The sequence below is a fragment of the Chaetodon trifascialis genome, chromosome 10 (genome assembly GCF_039877785.1).
Source record: "Chaetodon trifascialis isolate fChaTrf1 chromosome 10, fChaTrf1.hap1, whole genome shotgun sequence".
Classification (NCBI taxonomy): Eukaryota; Metazoa; Chordata; class Actinopteri; order Chaetodontiformes; family Chaetodontidae; genus Chaetodon; species Chaetodon trifascialis.
In genome coordinates, this window is record NC_092065.1 from 18,071,813 (window position 1) to 18,098,755 (window position 26,943).

General features: G+C 44.6%; 1 protein-coding gene across 1 annotated transcript in view; it reads left to right on the top strand.

Moving 5' to 3' along the window:
• Window positions 1–23,990, top strand: part of mrpl23 (mitochondrial ribosomal protein L23) — a 36,092-nt gene extending 12,102 nt beyond the window's left edge. Inside the window, exons 4-5 of the mRNA XM_070972361.1 lie at window positions 4,255–4,328; window positions 22,943–23,990. Coding sequence (XP_070828462.1) covers window positions 4,255–4,328; window positions 22,943–23,107 — 239 coding nt within the window. The 3' untranslated portion in view covers window positions 23,108–23,990. The remainder of the gene's footprint in view (window positions 1–4,254; window positions 4,329–22,942) is intronic.
• Window positions 23,991–26,943: the final 2,953 nt, after the last annotated feature.

Here is a 26,943-nt window from a genome sequence, read left to right on the forward strand (position 1 = left end):
AAACTTACAGGTTCTAGTCGGCATTGATCCATGCTTGAGCCTCAGTTTTGAAGTAAATCTTCCTTTGTGTTGGCCCTCAAAGCAGTCCGAAGTAAAATGATTAGCGCACTCATATAGAGTTTTCCAGTTATTATTGTTGTTGTGGGGACATTTCCATCAAATTAATCCACTATAAGCACTCTATGCTTGTGATGTTATCGTCCATATCTTTGTGTTTGCGAAGAAAACAGTAATTAGTGGATATAAATCCACTTCTAGGAATTTGTGCATAGCCCTCTACCTACATGTTGTTGTAGCCACAGTAAAACACATTTATTTAATATGCTAAAATATTTATCATTGTAATGACGGCATTGCAAATCCATGTCTTCGCAGAACATGACACCGTTTACAGTGACAAAACTGGTTGACTGCCCACCCCTAGTCCAAATTATATGTAGTCTTAACTGAGGTAGGATCCTGTTGTATTGCTATGAGTCTAGGATACGTGTGCCAAAATGTCTAGTATCAGAATGGATACAGTGGACTGTCTGGTCACATGATGTGTCATTATCACAAGAGAAATATATGTTTTTGACATGAGATGGAGAGAACAGAAGGACTGAAGTGCAGGATGTTGCTACTTTCTTCAACAGGTCTGACTGTCTATGGGTCAGTTTCGGATCAAGTCCAAAACCTCTAACTCGCCTAACATTTTTTAGATAGTCTGTTTTATTTGTTTTATCGCATTCAGTGCACTGAGCATGTGGAGTGTTTGAGAATGGAAAAAAGTACAACAATGCAATGTAGACATCATCGCCTGAGTCACTGACATAAGGACAGCAAGTGGCTGAAGAACGTCACACACACACCATGACTGTACATCTATGTAAAGATATGGAGCCCATCCAAGCTCTTTAGAGGGGGTGTTAAGGCAGTGGTGAAAACACTTGATTCATGGTATGCAGCACCAAGCCACAAACATTTCATCTAAATTAAAATCCTAAAGTTGAACTTCAGCTGTTGTGAGTAAATCGATCAAATGTTGCACACACAGTCTCACTATGTTAAGCTCTTAACTTCCTTCCACCATGAGTTAGACAACACTGCAAAGTATATAAATAGTTTGATAACTTCATTAAAAAAGGTAACTTCAGCTTCTTATCATAAACAATGGCTATCCAATACATTTACTTGTAAGTCATATTGTGTTTAAATTTGATATACTTGATTACTACTACTACAGACCAATATTAAAAAGATACTGTGACATCAGTGTTTTGGCAATCTGCACCTAAAGTATGTCTTTAGAAGTATCCAACATTTACTGTCCATAAACAATCCATAGTCATGAAAGATAAAAAGTTAGAAGTAGCTGTTGTCAAGCTGAATTCATGTTAGTTTCCGGTGACGAAGAAAACAGAACAGAAAATGGTTTCAAAGCATCAGTTGAAACTTCTCAAACAACTCCTGCAGCATCGTCCCCCATTGCTGTCCATTCACATGCTCAGTAGCTCCAGCTCCAAGAGCCTTTTGATGGACGGTGGAGATGGACTGTTCTGAAACTATTTGATGGAGTTGATGATGTGTGAACCTACTGAACTAATTTTTTGTCCAGATGAAAATAAGTTGTACATCGTCTTAAGCTTGTGTCCACTATAATCCTTAAGATTCTATCCATCCTTCTGGCCTTTTTAATTGGTTGATGGTTTTGCAAAGCCAATTTTGTTTATGGTGTACGTGGTTCACAGAAAGATGATTTTTGTTTTAGGAAGCATAAAGTCAAATTGGTTCTGTGTTGGAGACTGTAAGCGGTGGTTAGCGCCGATTAGAAATTTCAGCTCGTCATGTAGACGGTCTTGACACCATTGACATGCAGCAGCGGGAGTGTTTTCCAGGGGCTAGTTGCGGTAGTGGTTAACGTGCCTGGCTCTCCTTTCCCCTAGCACACACAGCTGCTTATCTGACAATCTGCTGCTGCAGCATTCCAGCCTCCAGCTGTCCCAGGACACCCCACGCTCCCTCCACACAAACACATACTATTCACTTACAAACTTGCAGCTTCAGGGCCCTAAGTGTCCCATCCCTTCCTGCCTCCTTGTCAAGGATGACCATGGAAGTGACAGTGTTTTATCATTGTCTTAATAATCCTTCTGACTTTTTATTGGAGGAGGAAACTGCTTAAGTTTGCATGGACTGATTTCGGGGCTCCCTATGAGTCTAGGAATTTGCAAGTTCATGAAAGAACAGAAGGAGAGGATATATGGGTGGCTTCAAGTTGAAGAGATGCTGACGAACAGCTGAGAAAAGGAGGCATGAGCCCCCTCTGTGCTGCGCCTGAAGGGCCACAAGGAGCCCCCTCTACCACTGGAGGAGAGACTGGGAAAGAGACGTGGAGGGAGGAGGAGAGAGGCGCCTAGCATAGCCTAGCCTACAGTGTGGAGGACCCATTAACACTGTTTATTAGGGTTGTGTCATTAAAAGCAAGGGAAAAGGAAAGCCCCTCGGGAGGGTGGGTGGAAGGAAAACAGTGAGCTGTGGGGGGACAGAGGAGTACAGAGAGGAAAGAGCGGCTCAGGGCCCCTGGTGATCCCGAGGTGCGTCAGAGAAGGTATCCCTTTCTGCGTCAGGAGTTCCACTCCATTGGCAGCGTAAAGACGGGAACGGGCAGAGGAGAGCGAGGGGCGCAAACGACCCTTTCTTCCCTCCATGGGCGGCAGGGGTATTTTGGAAGAAGTTGCCATGGTTACCCCTCCGGCCTGGGATTTGTAACGTGATAGCTGGCTGCCAAACCGCAATCTCAAAGTGGGAGAAATTGTGCTTGCGTTTGCGAGTGTTGTATGAAAGCTCTGTCTGTGTGTCTGCATGTGTTACGAAAGGGCTGTGTGAATTAAGAGACACACACTCTGTACCTTTGTCAAGGTGTGCACTTCATGTGCATGTGTCTTTTGTGTATGTCTTGTGTGTGGAGGGTCAGGTCAGTGCCTGACCTCGCTCTTTCAAAGGTAGTAGCATTTTCCTATGGATCTCCTCAGCAATCACAAACTCTCACACCCACACAGACACACACAGACACACACGCGCACACACACACACACACACACACACACACACACACACACACACACACACAGGCACACACTCTTCGTTACCTCTGTCTCCCACCCACACAGGGGCCTCCAGTTAGCCAGAGGGGTGTGGAGGGGGGGTGTTTTACAACCCTGCTCAGGGCTTTCCCTGAGCAGTGGGCTGCTTGGCTAGTGATTACTAGCCCCACGTACCCCACACACACACACACACACACACACACACACACACACACACACACACACACACACACACACACACACACACACACACACACACACACACACACACACACACACACACACACACACAAATGACTCATTACAGCGGAATGTTTCTCCTGTTTTTCATGTCATAAACCGTTCCCATGGCAATGGCAGTTACTCAGAGGGCCTGTTGACTTGACCACCAGGGTCTCATTGAGATCAGAGTTCTGAGGCAGAGATGGACTGTTTGATGCTGTGGTCACTATCCATCATTGATAGCAGGGTTATTGTCATAATGTGAAGACTGAGATACCTTTGTGAAGTGCCTTTAAGTTGAATAAAGTTACCATTTGATTTATTTGAAGCCAAATTCCCAGCCTGCCTACGCGCACGCACGCACGCACGCACGCACGCACGCACGCACGCACGCACGCACGCACGCACACACACACACACACACACACAATCCGCATCTCCCAGAGCAGAGACTCTGAGAGGTCTTACAGGAGAGAGGGTGATGTCATCATCATCTCCAGCTGGGAAAGAGGTTAACCTGCCTTCCATAGTCAACAAGATCAGGCTCTGCTTCACCACATGTACACACAAAGTATCCTCTGTTCCACAGGGACATGAACTAAAATGTATAGTTAAATACCAGTTTTTCACATCGGAATGAAACATAATGTGATAATTGTTGTGCAGGTAAAGAGGTGTCAGGATAGTGTTTTTCAGTCATTTTGCTGACTCTCACATAGATGTGGATTGCAGCATGTGTAAGTGTCTGAGTGTTGACTAAATGATTAATCAACTTGTTGCAGCTCTAATAATGCCTACACACCAATACATCTATTCATAGTAAAAAAATAACCAAAAAGGAATGTCTGTATTTGTCTCATGTCATCATCATCACTCAGTCCTACTGTCTGCTGTCTCATAACCAGAAGTTTCTCATGATAAGCCTGCTGTTCTTTGTGTTTCTCAGGCTCCAACAAGAAGAGGAATCACCTAAACCAGAAGGTTAAGCAGCCTGACTATAAAGTAGCCTACGTTCAGCTGGTGAGAGGACACAAACTCACACATGTACACCCAGACTCCTACTGCCAGTCTTTTCTGGCTGATGTGTTGTTTGAGTAGCATTAGCTCATTGACTCCTGTCCAGTTCACAGTGGGAGGTGGAGACCTCTCCACAATAACTTTCTCCCTCTCTTTCAAACACCCAGCCCTCTGTGTTTTTTTTCTAATTGTGGAGGCTGCATTGTTAAACACAACACTCAGGGGAAAAGGGCATTTTGGGGCCCATGAGCTTCAGCCTTTGTATCATGGGTTATTTTTGGAAGGGGGCGACTCACCGGGTGAGAGAGGTAAGACGGGTTAGTTGATGTTCCCCCATCCAGCCCCGAGGCAGGCGGCCTTTGCAGGTGAGCTCGCAGACACACACACACACACACACACACACACACACACACACACACACACACACACACACACACACACACACACACACACACACACACACACACACACACACACACACATTTAAAATATTACCCACTGCTCTCATGAGAAGCCTCTCATGCACACACCTACAGAGACACACACATCACACAGCTCTACCTTACATCTCTCTCTTGTGTGGTTCACGCACTCTGGCTGCCCTCTTGAGAAAGCAGCAGTCTGGGTTCTTGCGGGGCGTGAGGGTGAAAGGTCATCTTTGGCTGCATTCCAGACCTATTGCAGGAAATATTGAGATAGGGTTATCATCTGGTATAGCTCTCCTTTCTGTTTTTGCGTGTCGTGCCATGGATGGAGAAATCATGTGCACGTAGTGTGTGTGTAGTTTGAAGGAACACTTCAGTTGGCTCGTCAGCCCAGACTCCCTCATAGGATCCCAGCCGTTGCCTTCACACCTGTGTTTGAGGTGAGCTTTGGGTCAGAAAGGCCCATTCCCTGACCATCTCGCCAATGTTTGAAGTCTGTTACTCTTTTAAATCAAACAAACCTCCCCTCAAAATGTCGAAAAAGTCGCTGTTTTAATGCTCCTTTGATGCAGACGTGAAAAGCAAGGGGCCTTTGTTTTGTGCCTGCCGTTTTGATCTTCACCAGATAAATCAACAGCGGTGTAGACGCTTGTTTACGCCGCGCCGCCCACCCAACTGGGAGCCATCAATCTTGAAACGGATGAATAATGAAAATTGTCTAAACACGACAATTTGAAAGAGGATACATACTTGAAGCAGCCATGAATCTTTTAGAAAGGGAGACTTCCTCTTGTCTGACACCAAGGAAGTGGCCTGTGATTTTGTGTGCGTCTGGAATTCCTAGCGGAGTCAGTAGTGATGCTTCTGTCTCACCAGATGCACACGACGATGATAGGTGTGAGGATGCGGACCAGCGCATACACACACACACACACACACACACACACACACACACACACACACACACACACAGATCTGTCACGTGTGCATCATTCATGCATGCTGAGCCCTAGAGGACTGATGTTTTTCCTTGAGTGTCATTCCCTCTGTAGTCGCAATCATGCCGCGGTTTTCTGAAGTCATGATGGTGAACAGCAGGCAGAAACACTGAGATGCAGGCTCGCTGTGCTCAAAATGGCTTGATATAAAACCAAATATCCGGCCTATTACTCTGGCAGGTTTTCGGAAAAAACATGCTCTCTCAACTCCCTTTTCTACCTCACTCTCTCTCTCTCTTGTGTACGCACGCACACACACTCAGACAAACTCACACACATAGAGCCCCAGAAAACCCTCCTTTCTTTTGCAGCGGTGGGTAGAAAACAAGATTGTTCCTAATTGACTCCACATGTGGGAGAGTGTTCTGTGGGTCGATGCTCACACCGCAGTCCCCCCATTCTACCCTCATCCCTCCCTCTCCCCCCTCCCTCCCTCCATCAGCTAATATTGCAGCAGCAATACGTTTGCTCTCTCTCATTCTCTCTCTCTCTCTCTCTCTCTCTCTCTCTCTCTCTCTCTCTCTCTCTCATTCCTTACTCTTGGTTTGTGGTTGAGGGGAGGCCTCCCGTTAGCGGGGTTCCGTGACGGCCATTTTCCTCAGGCTTAGGGGGGACCCCAGTAACAGGGGAAGAGATAGCGTCTGCATGTGTGAAATGTGCACTGTGTGTGGGAAAGTGTGTATATGTGTGTGAGGGGCTCACACAGGAGAGGGGACTAAGGGCATGATGGAGTCATGCCAGAGCAGGGAGGTCCAGAGACGGGGCAAAGCGATCAGGGGGAGGGGGGAAGAGGCTGTGTTTGTGTGTGCGTGCGCGTGCATGTGTGTGTGGGTGTGGGTGGTGCTGGTGGTGGAGTGACAAAAACAACAGTGCAAAATGAAAAATCTTGAGTCTATCAGACTGCTTTTAGGTCTGGCTGCACTTCAATGAGACTGGTATGTATGGAGTCAGACTGCTTTCATGCGCCGCTCGAACTAGCTGAGTCTAAAGTGACTGTAGTCGCTATGCTCAGGGTAACACTTGTTTCAGATTTTCGCAGTCAACTCATACTGTTCCATCTATTAGATGCTGTAAAGGACTGACGTTGGAAAATCCAATTCTGCATTGCACTTGTTGACCTCTGTTGTAGACATTACTTCATTTACAGTAGGTGTTATTAGATTTCTTGTCTAGTTCACTGTATCTTTGTGTAATAACATTTTCCTCTGGATTTAAAGAACTTTCTAGTACGTACTAGGCAGTCAGATCATTTTTACAGCAAACACTTCTTCAAAGTCGACTTATATGTGCCTGGTTGAGAAGAAGACTGTTTTTTTGTTTTTTTTTTTGCAGCCGATCATGTTCATAATGCATGTCAGACCATGTGGTTTACCCTCATTAAATTCTCTTGGCCCATCTCAGCTGAAGTGCACCGTGCCACCATTTCCAGTTAAACCTTGCTTCATTTGAAACCTTTGTGCTTTTCATAAAAGAGAAAGCACAAGCACTCCTGAAATTATAGTCACTTTTGAATGTTTTCAGTCATTGTTCTGCAGCATTATTGTCAGTCAAACATTTACGATAAAGTACTCTTTGCCTAGCATGTAAATGAAAAGGCTGTGGTGAGTTTTGGTCAGAGGAGGAGTTATTTTCTCTCTTTGGAGTGGCAGCGTAGTTTGCAAGCAAGTTTAGCTGGCTGGTGCCAGCTGCAGCACTTCAGTGAGCTGAGTGCTCAGAGTGCATGTTGAAAGCTCCCGGAGGGTGACGCTGTGAATATATGAATGGGATGCCTGACCCAGTCTCTGCATTTCTGAATGATCCAGTTCAGTTCCACATTGTGCTGTAAATGGCAAATGCATGCTATAAATGTAACAATGTTCAATCAGCAGATTTTCTACCATTGGTCAGATTGTGACAATATTTTATTTTAACATTGCTTACTGGATTTTGAAAATATAGCTGATCTTATTTATTAGTATAATTTGCAGTTCTGAAGTTGTCCATTGTATTAAAGGGAACAGTTTAGAAAATTACATGCGGACTTATTTTCTAATTGACCAGTTTGTCAGCTGGTAAGTAAAAGTTCCCCATCATTTTCTTGAAAGACTGGAATGGTGTCCGTGTAAAGAAAGGAATCTCAAACATTTTCCTCCATTTGTTTTCAGAGGAGGTCAGAAGGGAGGACCAGCAGTTTGTGTTCTTTGCGTGTTGGGCACCGCATGGCACGTCCAGGCACCTGTTTGACGCTTGCAGCCATTTAGCATAAAATCCACACTTGTTAACTGTTGTTTGACATTGTGCATACACCTAATAAAATCAAACAGATTACAAGTCCATGGTGCATTAGAAGTCATCCGGGCTTGCAGAGACTCTGTAAGCATCATCGTAAGTCTATCCTTTTGTGGGGTGTGGTTGCAAAAATCCCACACAAGCTCCATTCAGCAGAGTTTATCTATAGACAAAAGCTCACTTCATACAGCCAGAGGAGAGACTGCATAAGGGCGAAAGTAGTGTGAGTAGATGATGAGTGAAAACTTTGCAGCAGAAGGGAGAGCAGGCACGCAGATGGTCCAAGGTGTTGTCACGATGCCGACCTTTAGTTGTCATGAAGTGAGCGGCTAGTTTTGTTTACACATAAACCAATGCTGTCACTATTTTGATAGTAGTCACGATTTAGTTCTCTGCGTCTGACCCATTTACACATATCTTAAATGCTTTTAGTTTAATCTAACTGCTCTTGTCGTTTAAGTAATTTCTGTCTGGAAGTCACATCCATGTATTCTTATACACATTATGGGGTTGTATTTGCTTTCTTAAGTTACAAATTTGAACCCTAAAATTGATGATTTTTCTAATGAGGTCTGAGATATGCTCATTTTGTTTTAGCAGTTTATATGTATATATGTGTATATATATATATGTGTGTGTGTGTGTGTGTGTGTGTGTGTGTGTGTGTGTGTGTGTGTGTGTGTGTGTGTGTGTATAAATATATACATATATATATATTCTTGTGGGGACCTTTGCATGTATTAGAAGCACAACTCTTCATTATTGTTTATGTGGCTGGTGGCCAAGTTTTCATAAAAGCAGTAAATAAGGTGTCAAGGTTTCTCTCCAGGGTCTTGGTCACTGACAGCAATGCAGCAAAGCAGTTACACCAGTCAGATTGCTTGGTGCCCCAAAGCAATGTCCCGACCCGACAACCACAGAACAAAACAAGATATGGGGTTGGACCAACAGTTGTAGAATAAGTGGTAGCTTCATCAAATTGCTCATTTCCCGTGTTTCTTTCTGTCGCTTTCTCCACCCCCGCGCGATCCACGGGGAAGGCATCACTCGCAGTGAAAGAGAACGGGGAGTGAGAGAGAGGGAGACAAACAAACAGAGGGAGAGACTGAGTGGCAAACATGGAGGAGTTGTGACACAGCTGAAAAGGAGGGAGAGAGGAAGAAACAGCTGTATTGAGAGTGATTATGAGAGGGAAGCTGTGGTTAAGTCTGGCTCTCCCCTCTGTTTGACTGACACTAGATGGCAACGTTTTGCTGTACAGCCTCTCTTACTATCCTCTCTTCATCTCCTATCTGTTATTGACTCCTTGTTGCTTAACAATAGACCCTCTAGGGTTGTGTATATTTATGTGACTGTGTGTATCTGGCTGGGCTGAGGGGGTGGTGGTGGAGAGGGGTACAGGATGGGGGGCTGCAAGCCCCCGTGGTCCCCCCACCCCGCCTCCTCCCGTTCCTGTTCTCCGCTCTGAGCCCCGGCTCTGTGGAGCTGGAGGTGCTGAATCAGGCGGTCTGGCCGAGGGGGAAATCTTGCTTATCTGTGTGGAATTTTATTTTTTTCAACTATTTGGATCATGATGGCTCCCGCTCTCCTTCCCTCCCTCTTCCTCCTTTCCACCTTGTCACGCAAACACAGGCTTTCCTCACACAGCCTTGTCTGTCTGTCTGCCGCTCTGCTTCCTTCCCTTCCCTGTGCTGCCTCACCCTTGCTTATCACGCCAATTAACATTTTTAACTTCTACCACTTTTATCCCAGAGCTCTCTTCTCCTCTGTTTCTGTCTCATTTTCATTTTTCTCAAGGAGATGATTTATCAAAATGAAAATGGCCATTTTAATTTATACCACTAATACAAGTACAAAATTTCCCCTGTATGGCAGGCTGCTTTCTGGTCGCCTGGAATAAAGAAAAATACTCTAAATCTTAATGTAATTCAAAGCAAAAACACATCAATGAAAATAAGAGAAGATGACAATGCAGCTGTCCATTAAGGGCATCAAAGGGCATCCCCTTATTCCTTGTAGGTACATTTAGTTAAAAACAACTATGATCTAGAAATAGCCACGGTTGCCATCATCAAATAACTTGCCATTTTCTTGTTCATTTTAACAAACTGCTCTCCCAACCACTTCAGTAATATTTAAACAAATCACTCAGACACGGGTAGACCATGCTTTCATAGGAAACACATTGCCTCAGAAGATGCTCTCATGTTGTCCTCAGTTGTCCTTGTCAGTCCTTCAATTAGTTCAACTTTTGTGTTTTCTAAGAATAGTGTTGCCCATTTCCTTGCATGTTGATAGTGTCACTGAAGAAAGCACAGTGCAAGCACAATGCTGCTGTCCAGCAAAATAAACAAATATGATTTTCTCTAATCATATTAGACCTAAATGTAACCATGTTAACTGGATTTTAAATCTAAGCTAACAGGTAGTTGAACCCACAGCCAAATGGGACTAGCGACAACCTCTGTCGGTCATGTGACCCTTGTTATGCTCAGAAAGGGCCGGGCAGAGAAAGACCATTTATCTAACCCCAGGTCTGGCTTGTGTTCATTTTGTTAATGAAAATTATGACAAAATATATTGATCAACAAGCTTTTTTCCCCATGATTAACATGAGACGATGCTAAGATGGCAATGATGTCATTTAACACCAACTGTAAAAATCTCTTTATTTTCGTTGGCGAAAAAGAGGAGGTGGAGATATTATAGACTGTTCACTGTGACAGGATGACTAAAAAAAGGCTGAAGTGTCAACAGTTTTCATGACTAAAACTGGACCAAGATAAGACTACATGCCCAGCCCTTTAGTCATTTAAAGCCTGATTTTATAAAGTAGGATGAAGTTGACTAAATAGGGACATTTTACACAGAACTCAGATTAAAAAAAAGCTGGCAAATTAACATCAGCTTCTGGCAAAATTGTGCTGCCTTGATGTCTAACTCTCACAGGTAGAAAGACGATGATGACAGTCAAAAACAAATACTGACAATGACCACAAAATGCAATATGATGAGTCTGTCAAGGCTCAGTAAACCTTCCCAGAACATGTAACAGAAAATCTCTGTTCTCTAACTCCTTTAATGAGAGCCTCATTTGGTCCATCACTGTGGCGTCACATGTCCAGTGAGCTCTTATAGGAACAGGGACATTCCTGAGGCAACATTTTAATTAAATGTTTTTTCTCAATTCAGTTTGAATTGAGGAATTCACGTTTCCTTACCTAAATTTACACGTATCTGTCAGCACTCTAGGCGAATAAATCCGCAGAAGGAAGGAATGGGATGACGCACTAATTAGTGTGTGTACATATATACGTGTGTGCACACGTGTGCAAGTATGCTGGTGGTGAGCCTAATAAAAGCAGAAGCTTTTCCTGGCAATCAAGCTTCTCTGAAAGCCCCCCCCCCCATCTTCCTATGTGTCTTCTGATTTGGAAAATTCACTCCTAAGTAAAATCCTGTGTGTGCGCACGCGGGAGTGTATGTGTGTATGAGTAGGTTTCATAAGAGCTCAGTGGAGAGAGAACATGAATTATAGAGAACCGAGCAGGGTCTTAACCATCCGGTTTGGAATCTCACACGCGAACCTGTTTTTTGAATGGCTTCGCCGAAGGCTCTCTGTTGTTTCTTTCCCACACGTTTCACTCTTTACGCCCAATTCAGCTCAGATGATACAAGCTTTAATGACGTGACTGTGCTGCAGATGGATTGCCACAGCAAATGTTTACTGGTGATTTTTAGCAAGAGAAACAAAAGAGAGAGTGAAGTGGCATGAATCTCCCAAAAGCAGCTCAGTACAGAAATCTAATGTGATGCAACAACAAATAAAAGCACGGTTCAGCTGTATGAATACACACATCTGGAGATCTCATTCTCTCCGTCTCTCTCTCCGCATCTCTTCCTCCATCTTTGCTTTTGTCGTTTTGATTGATTCTTACTTTATCTTTCTCCACAGCATCTTCCCTCATCACCCTCATTTCCTCTCACATTTCCTCCAGGTTCCCCTTATTTAGATAGCCATGGCAACACACACTCACACACACGCACACATACCAGCGTGCACACACACACATGCACGAGTGCGCATGCTCGTAACCTTTCTTGATTACCCCTGACCTCCTGACCTGTAATGACACAGCTGCCACTTTGATCAGCCAATCAGCATGCGGCACCATCCAGGTTCTCAGTGGGGCTGCCACTGGCCTGATAAAGCCCTCTGATAGGCCCCTGCTGATGCATTTCCTGTTTTGGTATGCTTCTTCGTTTTTTATTTTCTCCACCAGCTGGTCCCCGCATTCCTCAGAGTCAGGGAGGGGGCAGGGGCATTGCCTAGATGTTTATGTTGCATGTGCATGTAGGGATGTGTGTGTGTGTCTGTGTGTGTGCTTGTGCAACATCTAACGGTTTGTGTGTGTGTTTGATAGCCTAGATAGTTGGGTCTGGGGCCGAGAGGGGGCGGGGTGGATGGAGGGGATGCTTGAAATTGGGGGGGAGGGTATGTGAGGGTTGTTTACATGCAGTGGCAAGAGAGAAATGGGGTACATCATGGGGGTGGGTGGGGGGTGAATGACATAGATGGAAGGGATAATGATAGTGAACAGCTGTTTATGTGTGTGTAATGGGGGTGGATGGCTGGGATAAGCAAAGTTTAGGTGTGATTTGGCTTTAAGGTACGGAGGTTGGGTGGGCGACTGAAGGCGATATGATTCACTATTTGTTGGTCATTATTGCTAATAGGGACAGATTTGGTCGTGTTATTCTTGGCTGTTGCTGTTCTTCTGTCTTATTGTTGTTGTTGTTATCCTCCCAGTGCCCAGTTCAAGACCAGATGGATGTAAACGTCTTTGTGGGTGGCTGGGTGTGTATTTAGATGGTGATGATCTTTTCCTGAGAGCTCTGTTACCAGGGTCCAATGTCTCCAGTAGCAGGCTGGGAGCAGACATGCCCAGACATGAAAACTACCATGCACAAACACACGCACACACCCACGCCCACACACACACACACACACACACACACACACTTTCTCACTCACGCCCTCTGTTTGTCTCTGGGCAGAAGTGTTTGCGTATGTACCACTGGACGCCCGGCACTAGTATGCCAGAAGGTCCCTGTGAGAGATCTTAAAGTATTTTCAGTTGACACCAGAGCCACTGATCCCCCACCTGCCTGACTCTGCTCTTTGTCCCACACAGCACCTCCACTCTGGGACTGGGGATCTTGAAGTGCCACATAATTACATACGTTTCTCTGCGCATCTTGATGCATCTGAAGTACTTTTTCCTCACTGTGTGACCACATTAACAATGGGATAATTGTTAATATCTATCCTGAAAAATGTCAGATGACTTTACTTCCATTCCAGGGATTAAAGCATTCACTTGCGCACGAAGCCAACTTTCCCTGTCTGCCAAAACCAAATCTGATATGAGCTTGGTGTTCGGATAAGGTACTGGCTAGTACCAAATATCAAATTCAGCCGTTAAAAGCAAAAAAAAAATAGAATATTGAATCATGATGAGGACGTTCCTGTGTGTAAGGCGGTCACTACACATCTTATCTAAAGGTGGACATCAGAGTTCATGCAGCATCATTCTTTTAGGATTAAGCTCTTTTTACGGTGTTCTTTTAGAGTGTGATTACTTTGTTAAGATACATACTAAGAAGCTAGACTTTTGATCCTTAAAATTTCCGGAGCTCAAACCCTACTTTTGATAGTATGTATGGCCGCCATTTTTTCTGCAAAAGCCTTTCAATGTATTTATATTCAGTCATTACCTCTCGAGTCTATGTCTATGTCTGTGTCATTGCATAGACTGAACGGTGCAGCTTTGGCAGAGAGTATGGCTACTTGTCAGGATTAGTTAATTAAATGTGGTTAATGAAAAGAAAGATGCATTTGCAGAATGGCATGTTTTTCCCCCTTCATTAGACTTTAGCATTTGCAACAAAATCTTATCTCTTGGTGGAATATAAAAGCATGAAAGTTACCGGCAGTCAGAGATGAGTAGGTGATTGTTTAGCACTGGGTAATGGAGCAAAAGTTTTATACATCAACGCTGAATCAAGAGTCGCACAGCAAGCAATTAATAATCCCCTATGCGTATACATGTTTGCACATAAAACATTGTGTAAAAGCACTGTCCAAAATATTGTCTGTCTCCATTATGTGGACCATAGGAGTGTAACAGCCAGTAATATAAACAACATGGAGGCTCACTCAAACATACGCTGCTGCAAGCCAAAGCTGACCAAGTTATTTGGCTGTTGCTGGGCTGTGGAGGAGATGTCATAGTAATTGGAGGGAGGGCCAGGGTCATGACCCCGAGTGAACCCGCAGCAGGATGCTATTGGTTAGTGGTCTATTCTCACTGCCACTTATCTGTCTTTTACAGAGAGACATGATTTCACTTTGCTCTTTCTCTCTGCTGTTATTTTGCTCCATGCCTTTTTGACTCTCATGTCATCTCGACAGTTTGACTCCTTCACCTGCTCTATTTTTTACCTGTCTGAACAAAGCTCAAATGCATCATAAATTAGTTTCATTGTATGCTCTTTTATCTCCCCGTTAAATCATCCTCACCTCACTGTCTTTCCTGAGAAAACAACAGTCTGGTTTTATTTATCTTTCGGTATTGGCTTTCTTTAACCATTCACCCTCCCTTCTCGTCAGTCTATCTCCATCTCCGTCTCTCAGTTTTCCGTCCCTGGAATGGTTTGTAACGGGGCGCTGGACAGAGGCACGACAGGGAAGAGTATTTTCAGTGTGTGTGTGTGTGTTTGTGTATGTGTGAGAGAGACTTTCAGGGACACGTTTCGGGCTCAAGACCAGTTAATTGGGGACGGCTGGTGCATTTGGGGACAAAAGCTGTGCCTGATTTTTGGATCAGTGGTTACGTTTTGGGTTAGGGTTAGGCAAGTACTGGTTATGATTAGGGTTAGGGTAGGTTTCCAGGAAATGAATGTATGTCTATGTCATTTCCCCAAAAGTGACCTAAGTAAGTTTGTCTGTGTGTGTCAATGAGATAAAGTGAGAGTGAATGTGTGGCCCACCCAGGGGCCTGGCAGCCGGAGCTGTTTACAATCATCAGGCTACGTCTTTTCTCCTCTTCTGCCCTCTTCCATCATCTCCCAGTTCTCTTTGAGTATTTCTTCTGTGATCGCAGACAAAAAGCTCTCTTGGATAATGCACTGTTGGTCTGGAAAGTCATCAAGTAGAGGTCAGCAGTACGGGCACATGGTCCTCTGGAGGTGTAGCTATAGAATGTAAGATCAACAGTAAGTGTGTGTTCACGCCAAGCGTGTTACAGTCACTATAACTAACTTGTTGCAGAGCTGGTCCAAATACTTGAGTGCAAACCCAGGTTTGTGTCGTAGCCTTTCAGTCTGTGCGGGTTTCTTTGTATACACAAAATCCATTCAAACCGTGGACGTATTGCACAACACGGCGCCATTGCAACATAATATGACCTTTGCTTTACATTTGTGACAAAAGGGCTGGGTGATTTGGTTAAAATGATCATCTCAGCATTTTCCCATATCAATATACAGTACACAAAAACAGCTGTGTCCCACTGTTATGCATTTACACAAGACCAAGTTCACAAGCTGCTTTTGTTATTTTTTAAATACATGTTGCTTGGAATCCTTAATTTGGACAACAAAAATATGTATAACAATAATAGGATGAGATAACCACCACAGTATAATTCCAGAGAAAGTCGATAAACAGCAGTATGTGAAAAGCACACATTATACAAGCATGGTAGGTTTGTTTTGACATTTGGTAGGGTTATCATGGCACAACACCAGAACTCCTTGGAAGCGATCATGTTGGAGTGGTCGCTGGACCACTTTATAAGACTGCACTGAGTCAGATAGCATGCCTTCACATTTCACCAACATAGATAACTGTCAAGAAAAACTCTGGGGTCAGGGAAGACCTGTTCAACTCGATCAAGTCTGAAAACCCCCTTCCTGCTTTTAGTTTAGTTACTGCTTGTCTGGTCAGGTCAAGAACAGTATAATGCAAAGCGAACCTGATAGGTCCACGTCCAAGTGACCTGGGGTACAGTTTGTTAGAACAGGGAATGTAATCTGAACTAACTACAGGAAACAGCCCCAAAAACATTCTCATGAACATGTTGTCTATTGTTTGGTCATTTTTTCATGTGATTTTTATGGGTACTAGGAGACGGATGTTGACATCGGATAGCCAGCACTTACTCATGCTTGGAACGCCGAGCATAACAAAATGAACCAAGAGCAAACCACAGCCTGTACAGATCACTGTAGTCAGCTATTTCCTTCTTATCTGGTATGAAGACCAGAGATGCTAAATTATGGCAAAAAGCACAGAAAGTCCATGAAGCTTACTTAAATCTAAAGGAACTTGAATCAAATTCATTTTTTCCCCTTGCTCCTCGGCTGCCAAAATCTGTAATCTTGCAGGATGACAGGTTGCCAAAACTCTGTCCAATAAACAAGCTACTTGTGAGTCCATCTGACTTTCGTTTACAAGCCCTGGTTCACTAGTAATTGGCCAGTGTGAACTTAAATGAACCGACAAGGAAAATGCAACAAAATTTGGTGTGGTGTCTGAGACCAAAGAGAGCAGACTCACAAAGGTGTGATCACACCTTTTAAAATTCAAAGGGAGGCTACCGGAGACTCTTTGGAAAAAAAAAGTCCAGTAAGCGCTCTTCCCTCTTGATGAGTTGCCCTTGAGCAAGGCACAGGACCTCCAAGAAATGGTCAAGTGAAGCTGGTTACTGACAGCAGTACAACATGGTGTCTCTCACAGCTTCAGGCGTCGATGTGTGTTGAAAATGAGCATTATGCATGTGCGGTCGATGTTTCCTTTGATAGATAAGGTTTATACACACACACACACACACACACACACACACATATATATATATATCCCACACACTCAGCAGGGGGTTGCCCTCAGCTCCAGTCCTGGTAACCTCACCACTGTGGTCTCTCCCTCTGTAGTCTGCCAGGCTCTCCTACTATGCGGTCAAAATAGATTCTGCCGCAAAGTGAACACCTCTCTCTCTCTCTCTCACTGCCACACACACACACACACACACACACACACACACACACACACACACACACACACACACACACACACACACACAAGTGTTCAAGATGTCTCTGTGCTTTGCTACAGTTTACCCACCACACTGCCACCGCAGCCGCATGAGCCACAGCCTCATGAGATTTCTCACCGGGTCGTCAACACCTCTCATTTCAGTGTGCGGCCCAGATTTGGCTGGACTGTAATGGCGACCGCCAACATCTGGTTGATTTTGTTTTTTTATTGACTGCTCTGTGAATGGCTCTATCTTCTGATTCCTTCCGGATTGTCCCTCATCAAATAAGGAAAAGGATATGTAGTTTGTCTGATAGTCTCTTAGGGCTGGTGTGAATGGCTCAGTTTCACATTTTCAGACCACTTTAAGCCTTTCAGTCTCTGTGACCACATTGAGAGCTCCTCTGTTCTTTAATTCGGTCAAGTGAGGTCATCCAAGAAGTCTGTGTACTTGGCCCCCACCCCTCAGTCACATCTTATTTAGCTCCACAATAACTTTAGGTGCTCGAGGTTTTGAGAGAGCACAAAGGGGAAGGCTGATCTCTGGTCGTAAAAGAGTAGTTAGAATGCATTTTCTGATGGATTCAGTTCTTGGGTTGTCTAGATTATCTGAATGGAAGTCACCATTTGACCTCGAGAGTAGTTTTACAGCTGTTAAACAGTCTTCAAAGTAATAAAACGTTGCTCCAAACTTGTTTCATTCCAGAGGACATAAAACCTGATACCATGAAGGCTATTCTGTGGATCGAGGATATTGGAAAATGAAGTCAAACCTACTACAATGGGGTTGAGTAATCATCTTTGAAAGCCTCCTTTTGTTTTGTATTTTCGGAAGCATACTTCTTACTCTGCGCTTACTGTGCAGCCCATTCAGAGGCATTTAAATGGTGATGTGTATCTCATCTGTCACATGGCGATGTCTGGTGGTGCAGCTGGTCCTGGTCCAGTCTGGTCCACTTCATGTCCCATATGCTTTAACTCTCAGAACAGCAGGTTGAATCAGCCTTTTGTGTCCCCGGCTGCTGACTGTGCCATAATGTTCTATTCAAGCTCCGAGCACCAGCACCTTCCTGTTTTCATCAAAGACATTTTAGCACATCAGGCCAGAACAACTATGGCTTTCATATTTCATACTTAAATCTAAGCTTATGAATAATAAAAGAGTCACCCCCTTCACATTTTCCCCGTATTGATTTCACATGCATCGCAAGGTTTGCCGGTCACACATTTGTCCATTCTTTCGACATTCTTCCATTTTTTTTTCTTCTCTTAAGGGGAAATTATTACAGAGACAAACACACACCAGGACTTTTTCCCCCTGCGGCTGTTTTTGAGTTACGACTGCATGCTCAGTTTGTCACAGATCAGAAGCAAAGGTCAATCAGATAGAATACAGTTGTCCTTTGTGTCTCTCTTTCCATCCCTCGCCTGGTCTTCTCTCTTTTCACTCTCCTCTTTCCCTCCATCCCTCTGGGCCCGCAAACAGGATTACTTGGGGTTTGTGTTTGACTGTCACATGAGCACACACACACACACACACACACAAACCCAGGTTTGATGTGGGGACATTTCAGTGAAGCCCCCTCGAGGCTTACACCAGCATTTTCTGAATGTAACTGCTACCCCATTCAAACACAGCGGTCCCCTGATGTGACCACGTGACGCAGAGCAGATCGACAACCTGAACACACACTTCTTGGAACAGAACAAGACATCGAATTCAAGCTTAGTAAGGAAACATACACATATACACACAGATCGGGAAAGTGAGATGATTTGGTAGTGAGTCAATGACCCCCCCCCGCCTCCCCCCAGTGTTTCTCCTTCTTTTCCCATTGAGAGGGAAACTGTGGGTGTAATGGGTTGTTCATGTGCGTAAGAGGAGTATGTTTACAGCACTAGCTGTGTGGGGCCTTGTCCCAATATTCCTGGATGGCAGCTTGTTTCAATTGGGAGCACAGTGAAGATGATGGCAGAGCGAGGGAAAATATCCACGCCTTACAATTTGTCATCTAGGAAGCATAGTAGGTAACATAACCCCGGAGGCACATAATGCCTGACTGTCTTTCCCCACTTTTGTCCTTTTGGACCAGACCTCGATCATCTCCGTAAATCACTCAGTATGCATTCACGCACGTACACGCACACGCACACACGCACTCGCTCTCTCTCTCTCACACCAGTAGAAAGAGGCAGACAGACACACAGGAAGATCGTTTTGGCTCGGAGCGCAGAGAGACCGAGGGGACATGGGTTTTTGCCTCTGCTGTGGTGCGACGTATATATTTCAAACAAAAATATGAACGTTCTCTGCCAGCACTTTCTCTCATTGCGGAAATGTGTCCAGCAGACGCTCGACACGAGCGTGCACACACATACGTACACACACACACACACACACACACACACACACACACACACACACACACACACACACACACACACACACAGGGTGCGGCCTGCTGCCAACAATAAGACTTGTTTAACGAGTCTCAGCGCTTTGTTGATTTCAATCTTGGGGCTTTGTTGTTTTTGTGAATCGCGCTCTCTCAGGCCAGTATTAATCTTCGCCGTGTGTATACACAAGGTGTCCAGTGCTGCACCGTATAACTGGGAACTGTCATGCGACAACATTTGGTTCAAGTTGGGTGAAGTCTTGTTTGGCTCACTGCTTCATTGTTCCTCCCGTTGCCAGGTCTGGTGTTTATAGCGCTGTGGTAGACCCCTTCCCCCATCACCCCTGCTTTGCTCTTCCTCCTCTCCCAGTCACTTCCTCACATCCTACACCCCCATCGTTCTCCCTGCTGCCTCCTACTCCTGCTCCCCACTCCTCCTCCTCTTACTCCTGCAGCAAACCTCCCTTGACCTGGTCCAGTGTTTGTGTTCTGGATTTCGCGTTCCTCGATGGCAGTGTGTGCGAGTGCACAGAGACACTGAGGGTCTTGGCAGGGCTGTTGGTTTCCAGGTGCTTCCCTGGTGTTTGGCAGCTCTCTGCTTGTGCCTGACTATGGCCTCTCCTCCTCATGGGTCTGTACTCTTGTCTCTCCTCCTGTATTACTGCACTCACCAGAAAACCTCCTGTAGTTTGCAATATAGGCGTTGCCGCAAGACAGGAACACAAGAACAGGGTGGCTTTTCTTTTGATTTAAGGTTGTGCATGTTTTGCTTTAGCTACTCCTCAAAGCTGGTATCAGAGAGTTTACACTCAAATGGCCAGGTTTCACAGAGTAACACGAATACAGTTCTGTGTAAAGTATCATACCAAAATAGTAGTTTCCATAATAGTTGGGTTTTGATATAGCTAGATGCCTGATCATGCCAGTATCATTAGATCGGACATGTCAGACTCAACTGCGGTTCGCATACATAAAGACTGGGTTGTGGTTAATGTCTTAATGCAATACCGTCTGGATATTTGTAGACTAAAAGCCAGCCAGTCTCTCCCCATTATGGTGGCTTGTTTTTCACTGAAAACTTCAAATTAGGATTAGTCAGTAACTAAGAAACACTGGTGAAAGGTGGACTGTGGTCTCTGCAACCAATAAAAAGTAAATAGAGTGTGGCTTATTTGGGCTCATTGTTTTTGGCTAATAAGCTAATTTATTGCGGTTTATTTTGAAATAAACATGTGACACTTTTCAAAACTTCAGTCTACAAAAAATGTAGATGGAAAATGGACTTAAAAATACTTTTTGCAGCATGAGCACTGTGTAATTTAACTGTTTGTTCATATATATTTGTAGTTTTGATTTCAGGGACTGGCACACGATCAGCTGCTTTTTGTATTTTCTCCACATTTTTCTCTTCACCCATGTATGGGGACATGAAAATAGAGAAAATGAGTTTAAAACTACTCCGCTACTTTTAACAATGTTTTGTTTTGTTTTGGTTTTTTTTCCCTGTCAACCTTGGTTAAACCAAAAATGTTTCGTGATGTAGGCTCATTCCAGTGCCGACTAGTCATGAAGTACGGAGCATCTTAGACAGACTTCTTACCCCTAATTTCCACCAGGCACATAAGGTCCACGCTCCGTCCGTGACGCGTATTATGGAGCTGGTCGCTGCCATTCTAGTTGATGAATGCATTTCCACCATGTGTTGCATCTCCGCTTCAAAGGTGTTCCAGAAGTGTACATGCTGAGTCTATTTCAGGCACATCAGTGTGCACAGAGCAGATCGAGCCAGACGGGAAGTCAGACACAGGAATGGTGTCAAGAATCCAGCAAAATTTCAAAATGAGACTCCTGATTGTACATCAGCAATAAATGCAATTAAAACAGGCAAAAAAAAAGAAACCATTTAACCTTGAAGGCTACCCACCAATGGTAAAAGTCAAGAGAAATCAAGGGGAAATGACCAAATAAACACAATCTGACCAAGTCAACAAAGATTGGCAGGGAAAACACTTCTGACACGCGAGTGCTGGGGATTGGACATGTGGAGGATGGAGCAAATATGCATCACATAGGCGACGTCACAGATGCGCGCCCGGTGGAAATCTCGGGTAAGCAGTGTGTATCCAGTCACTGTTTTATGAGCTGAAGTCCACTGAACATCCAATCCTCATGCATTTTAGCTATTTGTCATAACCTTGGCAGCACAAGACAAAACGCATGCAGACGTGCACCTGAGTGCACCCATTTATACATGCACAAGTCTGAACACACAGTAGTGATACCGAGGGCTCCTGGTTTAGGTTGTCTTGGTGAAGCACATTTTGGAAGTAGACAAGGCCAGCTCCATTCTGCATCTTTGGCTGAGCGAGCTTCATGTTGTCTCCCCCTTTGGGAATTAAACCATGCTATGTGGTAATTATATGCATGTTTCTCTTGGTATTTTGGGGGTTGGAGACAGACAAAGTAACGTTCACATCAGAGCCAGACCATTCCTTAACGCCTACACACTGACCCCAAACAAAATATTTCACATATTTAAACAGAATAGTTGATTGACAATTGTGTTCATGGAAGCAATTCATTTTATAGTGGTAGGCCTTTATATGAAATAATTTGGAAGGTTATGAGTCACATAATGACATGTGACTATTTGTCATTGTGAAGTGGAAGCTGTTGTTTGGTGCAAACGACAACGTTAGCGATCATTAATCACTTTGGGAACATTTGTGAGGATTAGCAGTTTGCTCAAAATCCGAACACTTAGTGATAAAAGTGACACATGTAAGTGCAGTCGCATCACAGACTGTTATAATCTGCCTTTCTATGAGTCGTTTAAGGACAGCAATGATTTGGCTCCAGTTGAGATTGATAACAGTGCATTCTTGTTGCCAGGTGTCCATGGGAGAGGCTGAGAGGGATAGGCTATGGATATGTGTGCATGCCTGCACCCACTGACCTGTTATTTTTTTGTGTGAGGGCGTGCAAGCATGCATGTGTGTGTGCTGTACTGTACTCCACGGCAGGCCTGACACAGACTACTGTTGGGCCAGTGATGCATTAGCCATGGCCAGAGATGGGTTGGTATGGAATAAATAATGGATACCATCCTTTCCCTCTGAATAAATCAAGACCAGAGAAATGGAGAGAGATGAGAGATTAAATGTGGGAGAGAGTTGGAGAAATTGAATGCCAGAGTGAAAGAGAGCGTTTGTGTAACTGGAAGAGGAGTATAGAGGGAGAAGAAGTGTCCTGAATTCCAAATCCGTATCTCACTTGTCGTCTCTGTAAAGAATAGGAAAATGCAATTTGACACGTTTGACATGTTGGTTTCTGAAGTGATTTAAATGAGAAAATATCCAACTAATTCCTCTTATTAGGCGATGGTTTCTTTTCTCATTTCCTCTCTTTTTTTTTTGCCCTTGTATCCCAGGCCCAGGGCCAGACGTTCACCTTCCCTGACATCTTTTCGACAAAAGAACAGAAGGTGGCGGAGGGCTCCGTGGAGGACATTCAGCAGAAGTTCATGGAGGACGAGAAGCAGAGGCAGAAACTTGACCCCAGGAGAGGAGGGGTCACCGAGTGGTTCGGACTCTGAGACAGCCCACTGACCGGGAGCTCTGGGCTCGTATGTGCGCGTGGGCGTTTCGTTGGGAGCAACGTGCATTGATTTACAACGCGACTGTTGTGACGTCACTTCTATTTCTGTAAGAAAACACTCACAAGTGTGTAGGAAAGAAGAATGAGCGTGTATGTGTGTGTGAGACTGGAGATGTGTTTGGTGTGTGTGTGTGCTTGTGTGTGCGTGCGCGTGCATGTGTGTGTGAGAGTTTTCAAGGCTTCGGTCCAGTAACCCGAGCCAGAACAGAATCACAAGAGGAGGAGAGTGGCCCAGCTCCATCTTTCATGAAACCAGCCCACTGTACATAATCTCCATCACCTCAGATGACCTCCTCTCCTTTCTCCTCCCACTCATCCCATCCCACCCCCTTCTCCTTTTACTCCTCCTCTTTGGCACTTCTGCCTCTGCACCTCCTCTTTCCTTGTCTCTCCTCTTTCCTCAGGAGTTTTCCTTCCCTCTCGTCCTCTGCTGTCCCTCTTTCTCCTTGTCCCTGTCCCACACTCCTCTTCCTCTGCCGCGCTGGGGAGTGGTATATTGTGGTATCCCTAGTAGCCCTGACTCTTAGCCAGTTGGATCAGACTACCTGGACAACCCACATACTTTGCTCTTTTATGAGTTTGCCTTGGATTAATTGACCACTTTAGGTAAACAACAATTGAGATGTTGTTTCAGCAAAAGCAACGATATGGAATTTGCTGGAGTGTTTTATTATTTTGCGGTAGCGCCTCCTGCCATAACTCTTGAGAGAAGATTGTACCCAATGTTTGTGTGTGTGTTTGCCTAGCGCAGGGGACTTGCCAGTGAATATGTCTAATTGTAAGTGCTGTTGGAATAAGAACTAATAAACGGTCACTTGTCCAAAAATGCTCTGCTTACTTTTTCTTGTGTTCTCCTCGCCTCATCTCCCACGGCTGCTGCGCTCAACAACTGGCACTTCAAGACACTGTTCACCACACAAGCTGGCCCGAGCGTGTGCCAACGTGGTCTGGTAGCTGTTTTGACAAAGTAATGATCTGTGTTTGAATCGGGCCACTTGAGGACTGAGCTCTCTTACGGTAATAAGGCCCATAAAGGGGAGGGACCTCTCCTGGGCTCGCTCAGAACCTCCATTATGCTGAGAGGCCAAGGTTACAGTAAGTGTCCCCCAGCCATGACCACTAATGCTGGCTGGCTAACACAAAGGTCCCGTCCCTGACCTCACCCAGCAAACTCAGCTATCACTAAGGAGAATGTCAATATTGATCCTGTTGGCCCATTGTCTGCTGCCTGGAACCACTCACCCCCTGCGTCGCTATAAAGCAATCTGATTTGGAACAAAACGAGCCTCCTGTTACACAGGCACTCCATTTCTTTTCTGTCTGCCTCACTCTCACTTTTTATTTTCCTGTTTCCCTGCTCCTTCTGTCTCTGCTGCCCAGTCAGGACCTCCAGAGAAACAGCTGCTTAACCAGCAGAGAGGGAGACCAAATTCCTGTTCTTGCTCTCCTCTTGGCCTGAACAGACCCCACATGAAAGTTGGGAAATCAGGTTCTGTTGTTTGCCAATAAAATCTTGTCCCTGTTCCCCTCCTGTTCCTTGTCATGGGAGTACCCCATGACTTCAGACACACATTTGTACATACATATTGCAGCCATTAAACCGGCACTGAGGTGCTGATATTATTACTCCTTTTTATGACCAGTCCTGGTGATGTATTGTTTTGGACATTTTGGGTACTGCCACTTAAAGTCAGATAGATGCCACATTTTATAGTGTGCAAACACACTGAGACACACACTGGTTAATGAGCTCATCTGTTGATCACACAGACAAATGTCTCTTAGTCATTTTAGCTCTTTATAAGACCAAGTAAACAGGAACAACTTACTAACTGATTAAAAACAAACAACAGAAAATCATTCGGGGGTGGAAGAAGTAAAACAAATGAAGTCATAGACGGTCGTAGTCAAAGAGATCAAGACATACAATGTAACATGATAGTCTCTCGACAGACTGGTCTCCGAGTGATTCAGATGTTTAGAGAAGTAATTCTCGAAATCGTTTATATTCTACTGGAAATAAAATGAGGACGATATGATTTGATTTCTGCCCATGATGATAATTTTGCTGACAAGATGATTTGGGATATTATTCTAATCAATAAAAATGATACATGAGCTAAAGAAGGATAGACTTTCGTTTTTAAGTGATAACATCTGTGAAGGGATTGGCCAAGATTGCGTAGTGTTTGGATGCGAATTAAACAGATGATTGTTTCTCTTTTCAGACAAAAGCGCGAGTCGGCCCCAAAATGCAATATTTACCTCAAAACTTGCCAGGTGACCCCCGTCTCACACGAGCCACCACCACCAGCAGGAAGCTCCCTATTTATAAGGTGTGTTATTCTGGTGTGGTGAGGGGGTGAAGTGTCTTGCTGGTAGGTGAGCTCCGGTCACTTTGGAGACAGACAATGGGGCAGAATCCTGGCTGGCTGCAGAACGTTAAGTAACACTCAAACTCTATCAGTTGTTTTCTCGTGTTGCAGCCTATTGACTTTGAGATCTTTTACAAAACGTTAAGTAACACTCAAACTCCATCAGTTGTTTTCTCACGTTGCAGCCCATTGACTTTGAGATCTTTTACAAAAAACAAAGGAATGTGAGAGCAGTGTGGCAGTCAGAAAAATGAAAAATTTAGCATATTCGAATCAATTGGCTAGCCTGACGTTCGAATGCACTTAACTGTCCTCCACATTAGATCCAGAAGATGCTGAACCAGACACGGGTGATCCAGCTGATTCCCTTTATGGAGGTCATATGATAGAGTTGGAGAGAGACTGTAACTCTTTGCATTTTTCTTTCAGAAGGTGACATGAAATGTGGGCCTGGCATCCCTCAAAATTGGAGACATTTACAACAATTATATGGTCAGCATCTTAAATCCCCAGACCAGGATGCACCGGCTAAAACACTTTCAATAAACAGTACTCATTAAAATGTACAGTGATGTGTGTTGAAGGATGAATTACTATATGAGGCTGTTGAGACTAATAATGTCAGTGATACAATGAACGTGCAAAAGGAGGAGCTCCACTTTATGTAAGCAGGTGTTTGGAGCTCCTGTCGGAGCGGATCAGACCAGACCTCGCTGGCAGAGACTGGTCACTGTCTCCTGCAGAGGGCTTAGACCGCAGCGCAGACTCGTGTTTTTAAAATTTCCCCCATGGAAGTTTTTTTTTTTTTTTCTTCTCAACACTGTGGTCAAACAAACCCATCTGCACTGTAAATATTCTGCACCAACTCCACTGCTGTAAAACATATCGACTGCTAAATAGCCTTGTTTTTTTGGAGCTATATGCACTCCTCTTCTCTTCCTTGGTCTCCCCATGCCTCTTCCTTCTCTTCATACCCAATAAAAAGCTGCATGCACAATGTGTCTCCCCCCCTGTCTGGCCCTGTCCATGCAGCTGGCAGCCATTTCCATGTTTGTTAACACAGTGTTCTCCCTGCCTGTCCGATGATGCTGTGTGGCTGGAGTGTGAAGGAACGGGAGAGGATGGAGGGATGGTGAGCAACGAGCGAGCCGCGAACACCCTATTTCAGCTGAACTCGGGATGACTGTAGGCAGCTCCAGATTTATAGGGATCTGTGTGTGCTGAACAAGATGCACGGTATATTGCAATGCACCACACGTCGTGTAAGTGCAGAGGGAGGGAATGCGACCATGTGCGTGCAAGACGCAGAAAGCCCAGGAAGGATGGAGTGAGAGAGCAGATGGAGGTGAGGGAGAAAGTGAAGAGGGTGAAGTGAGAGTGAAAAAGAGATGACATCACT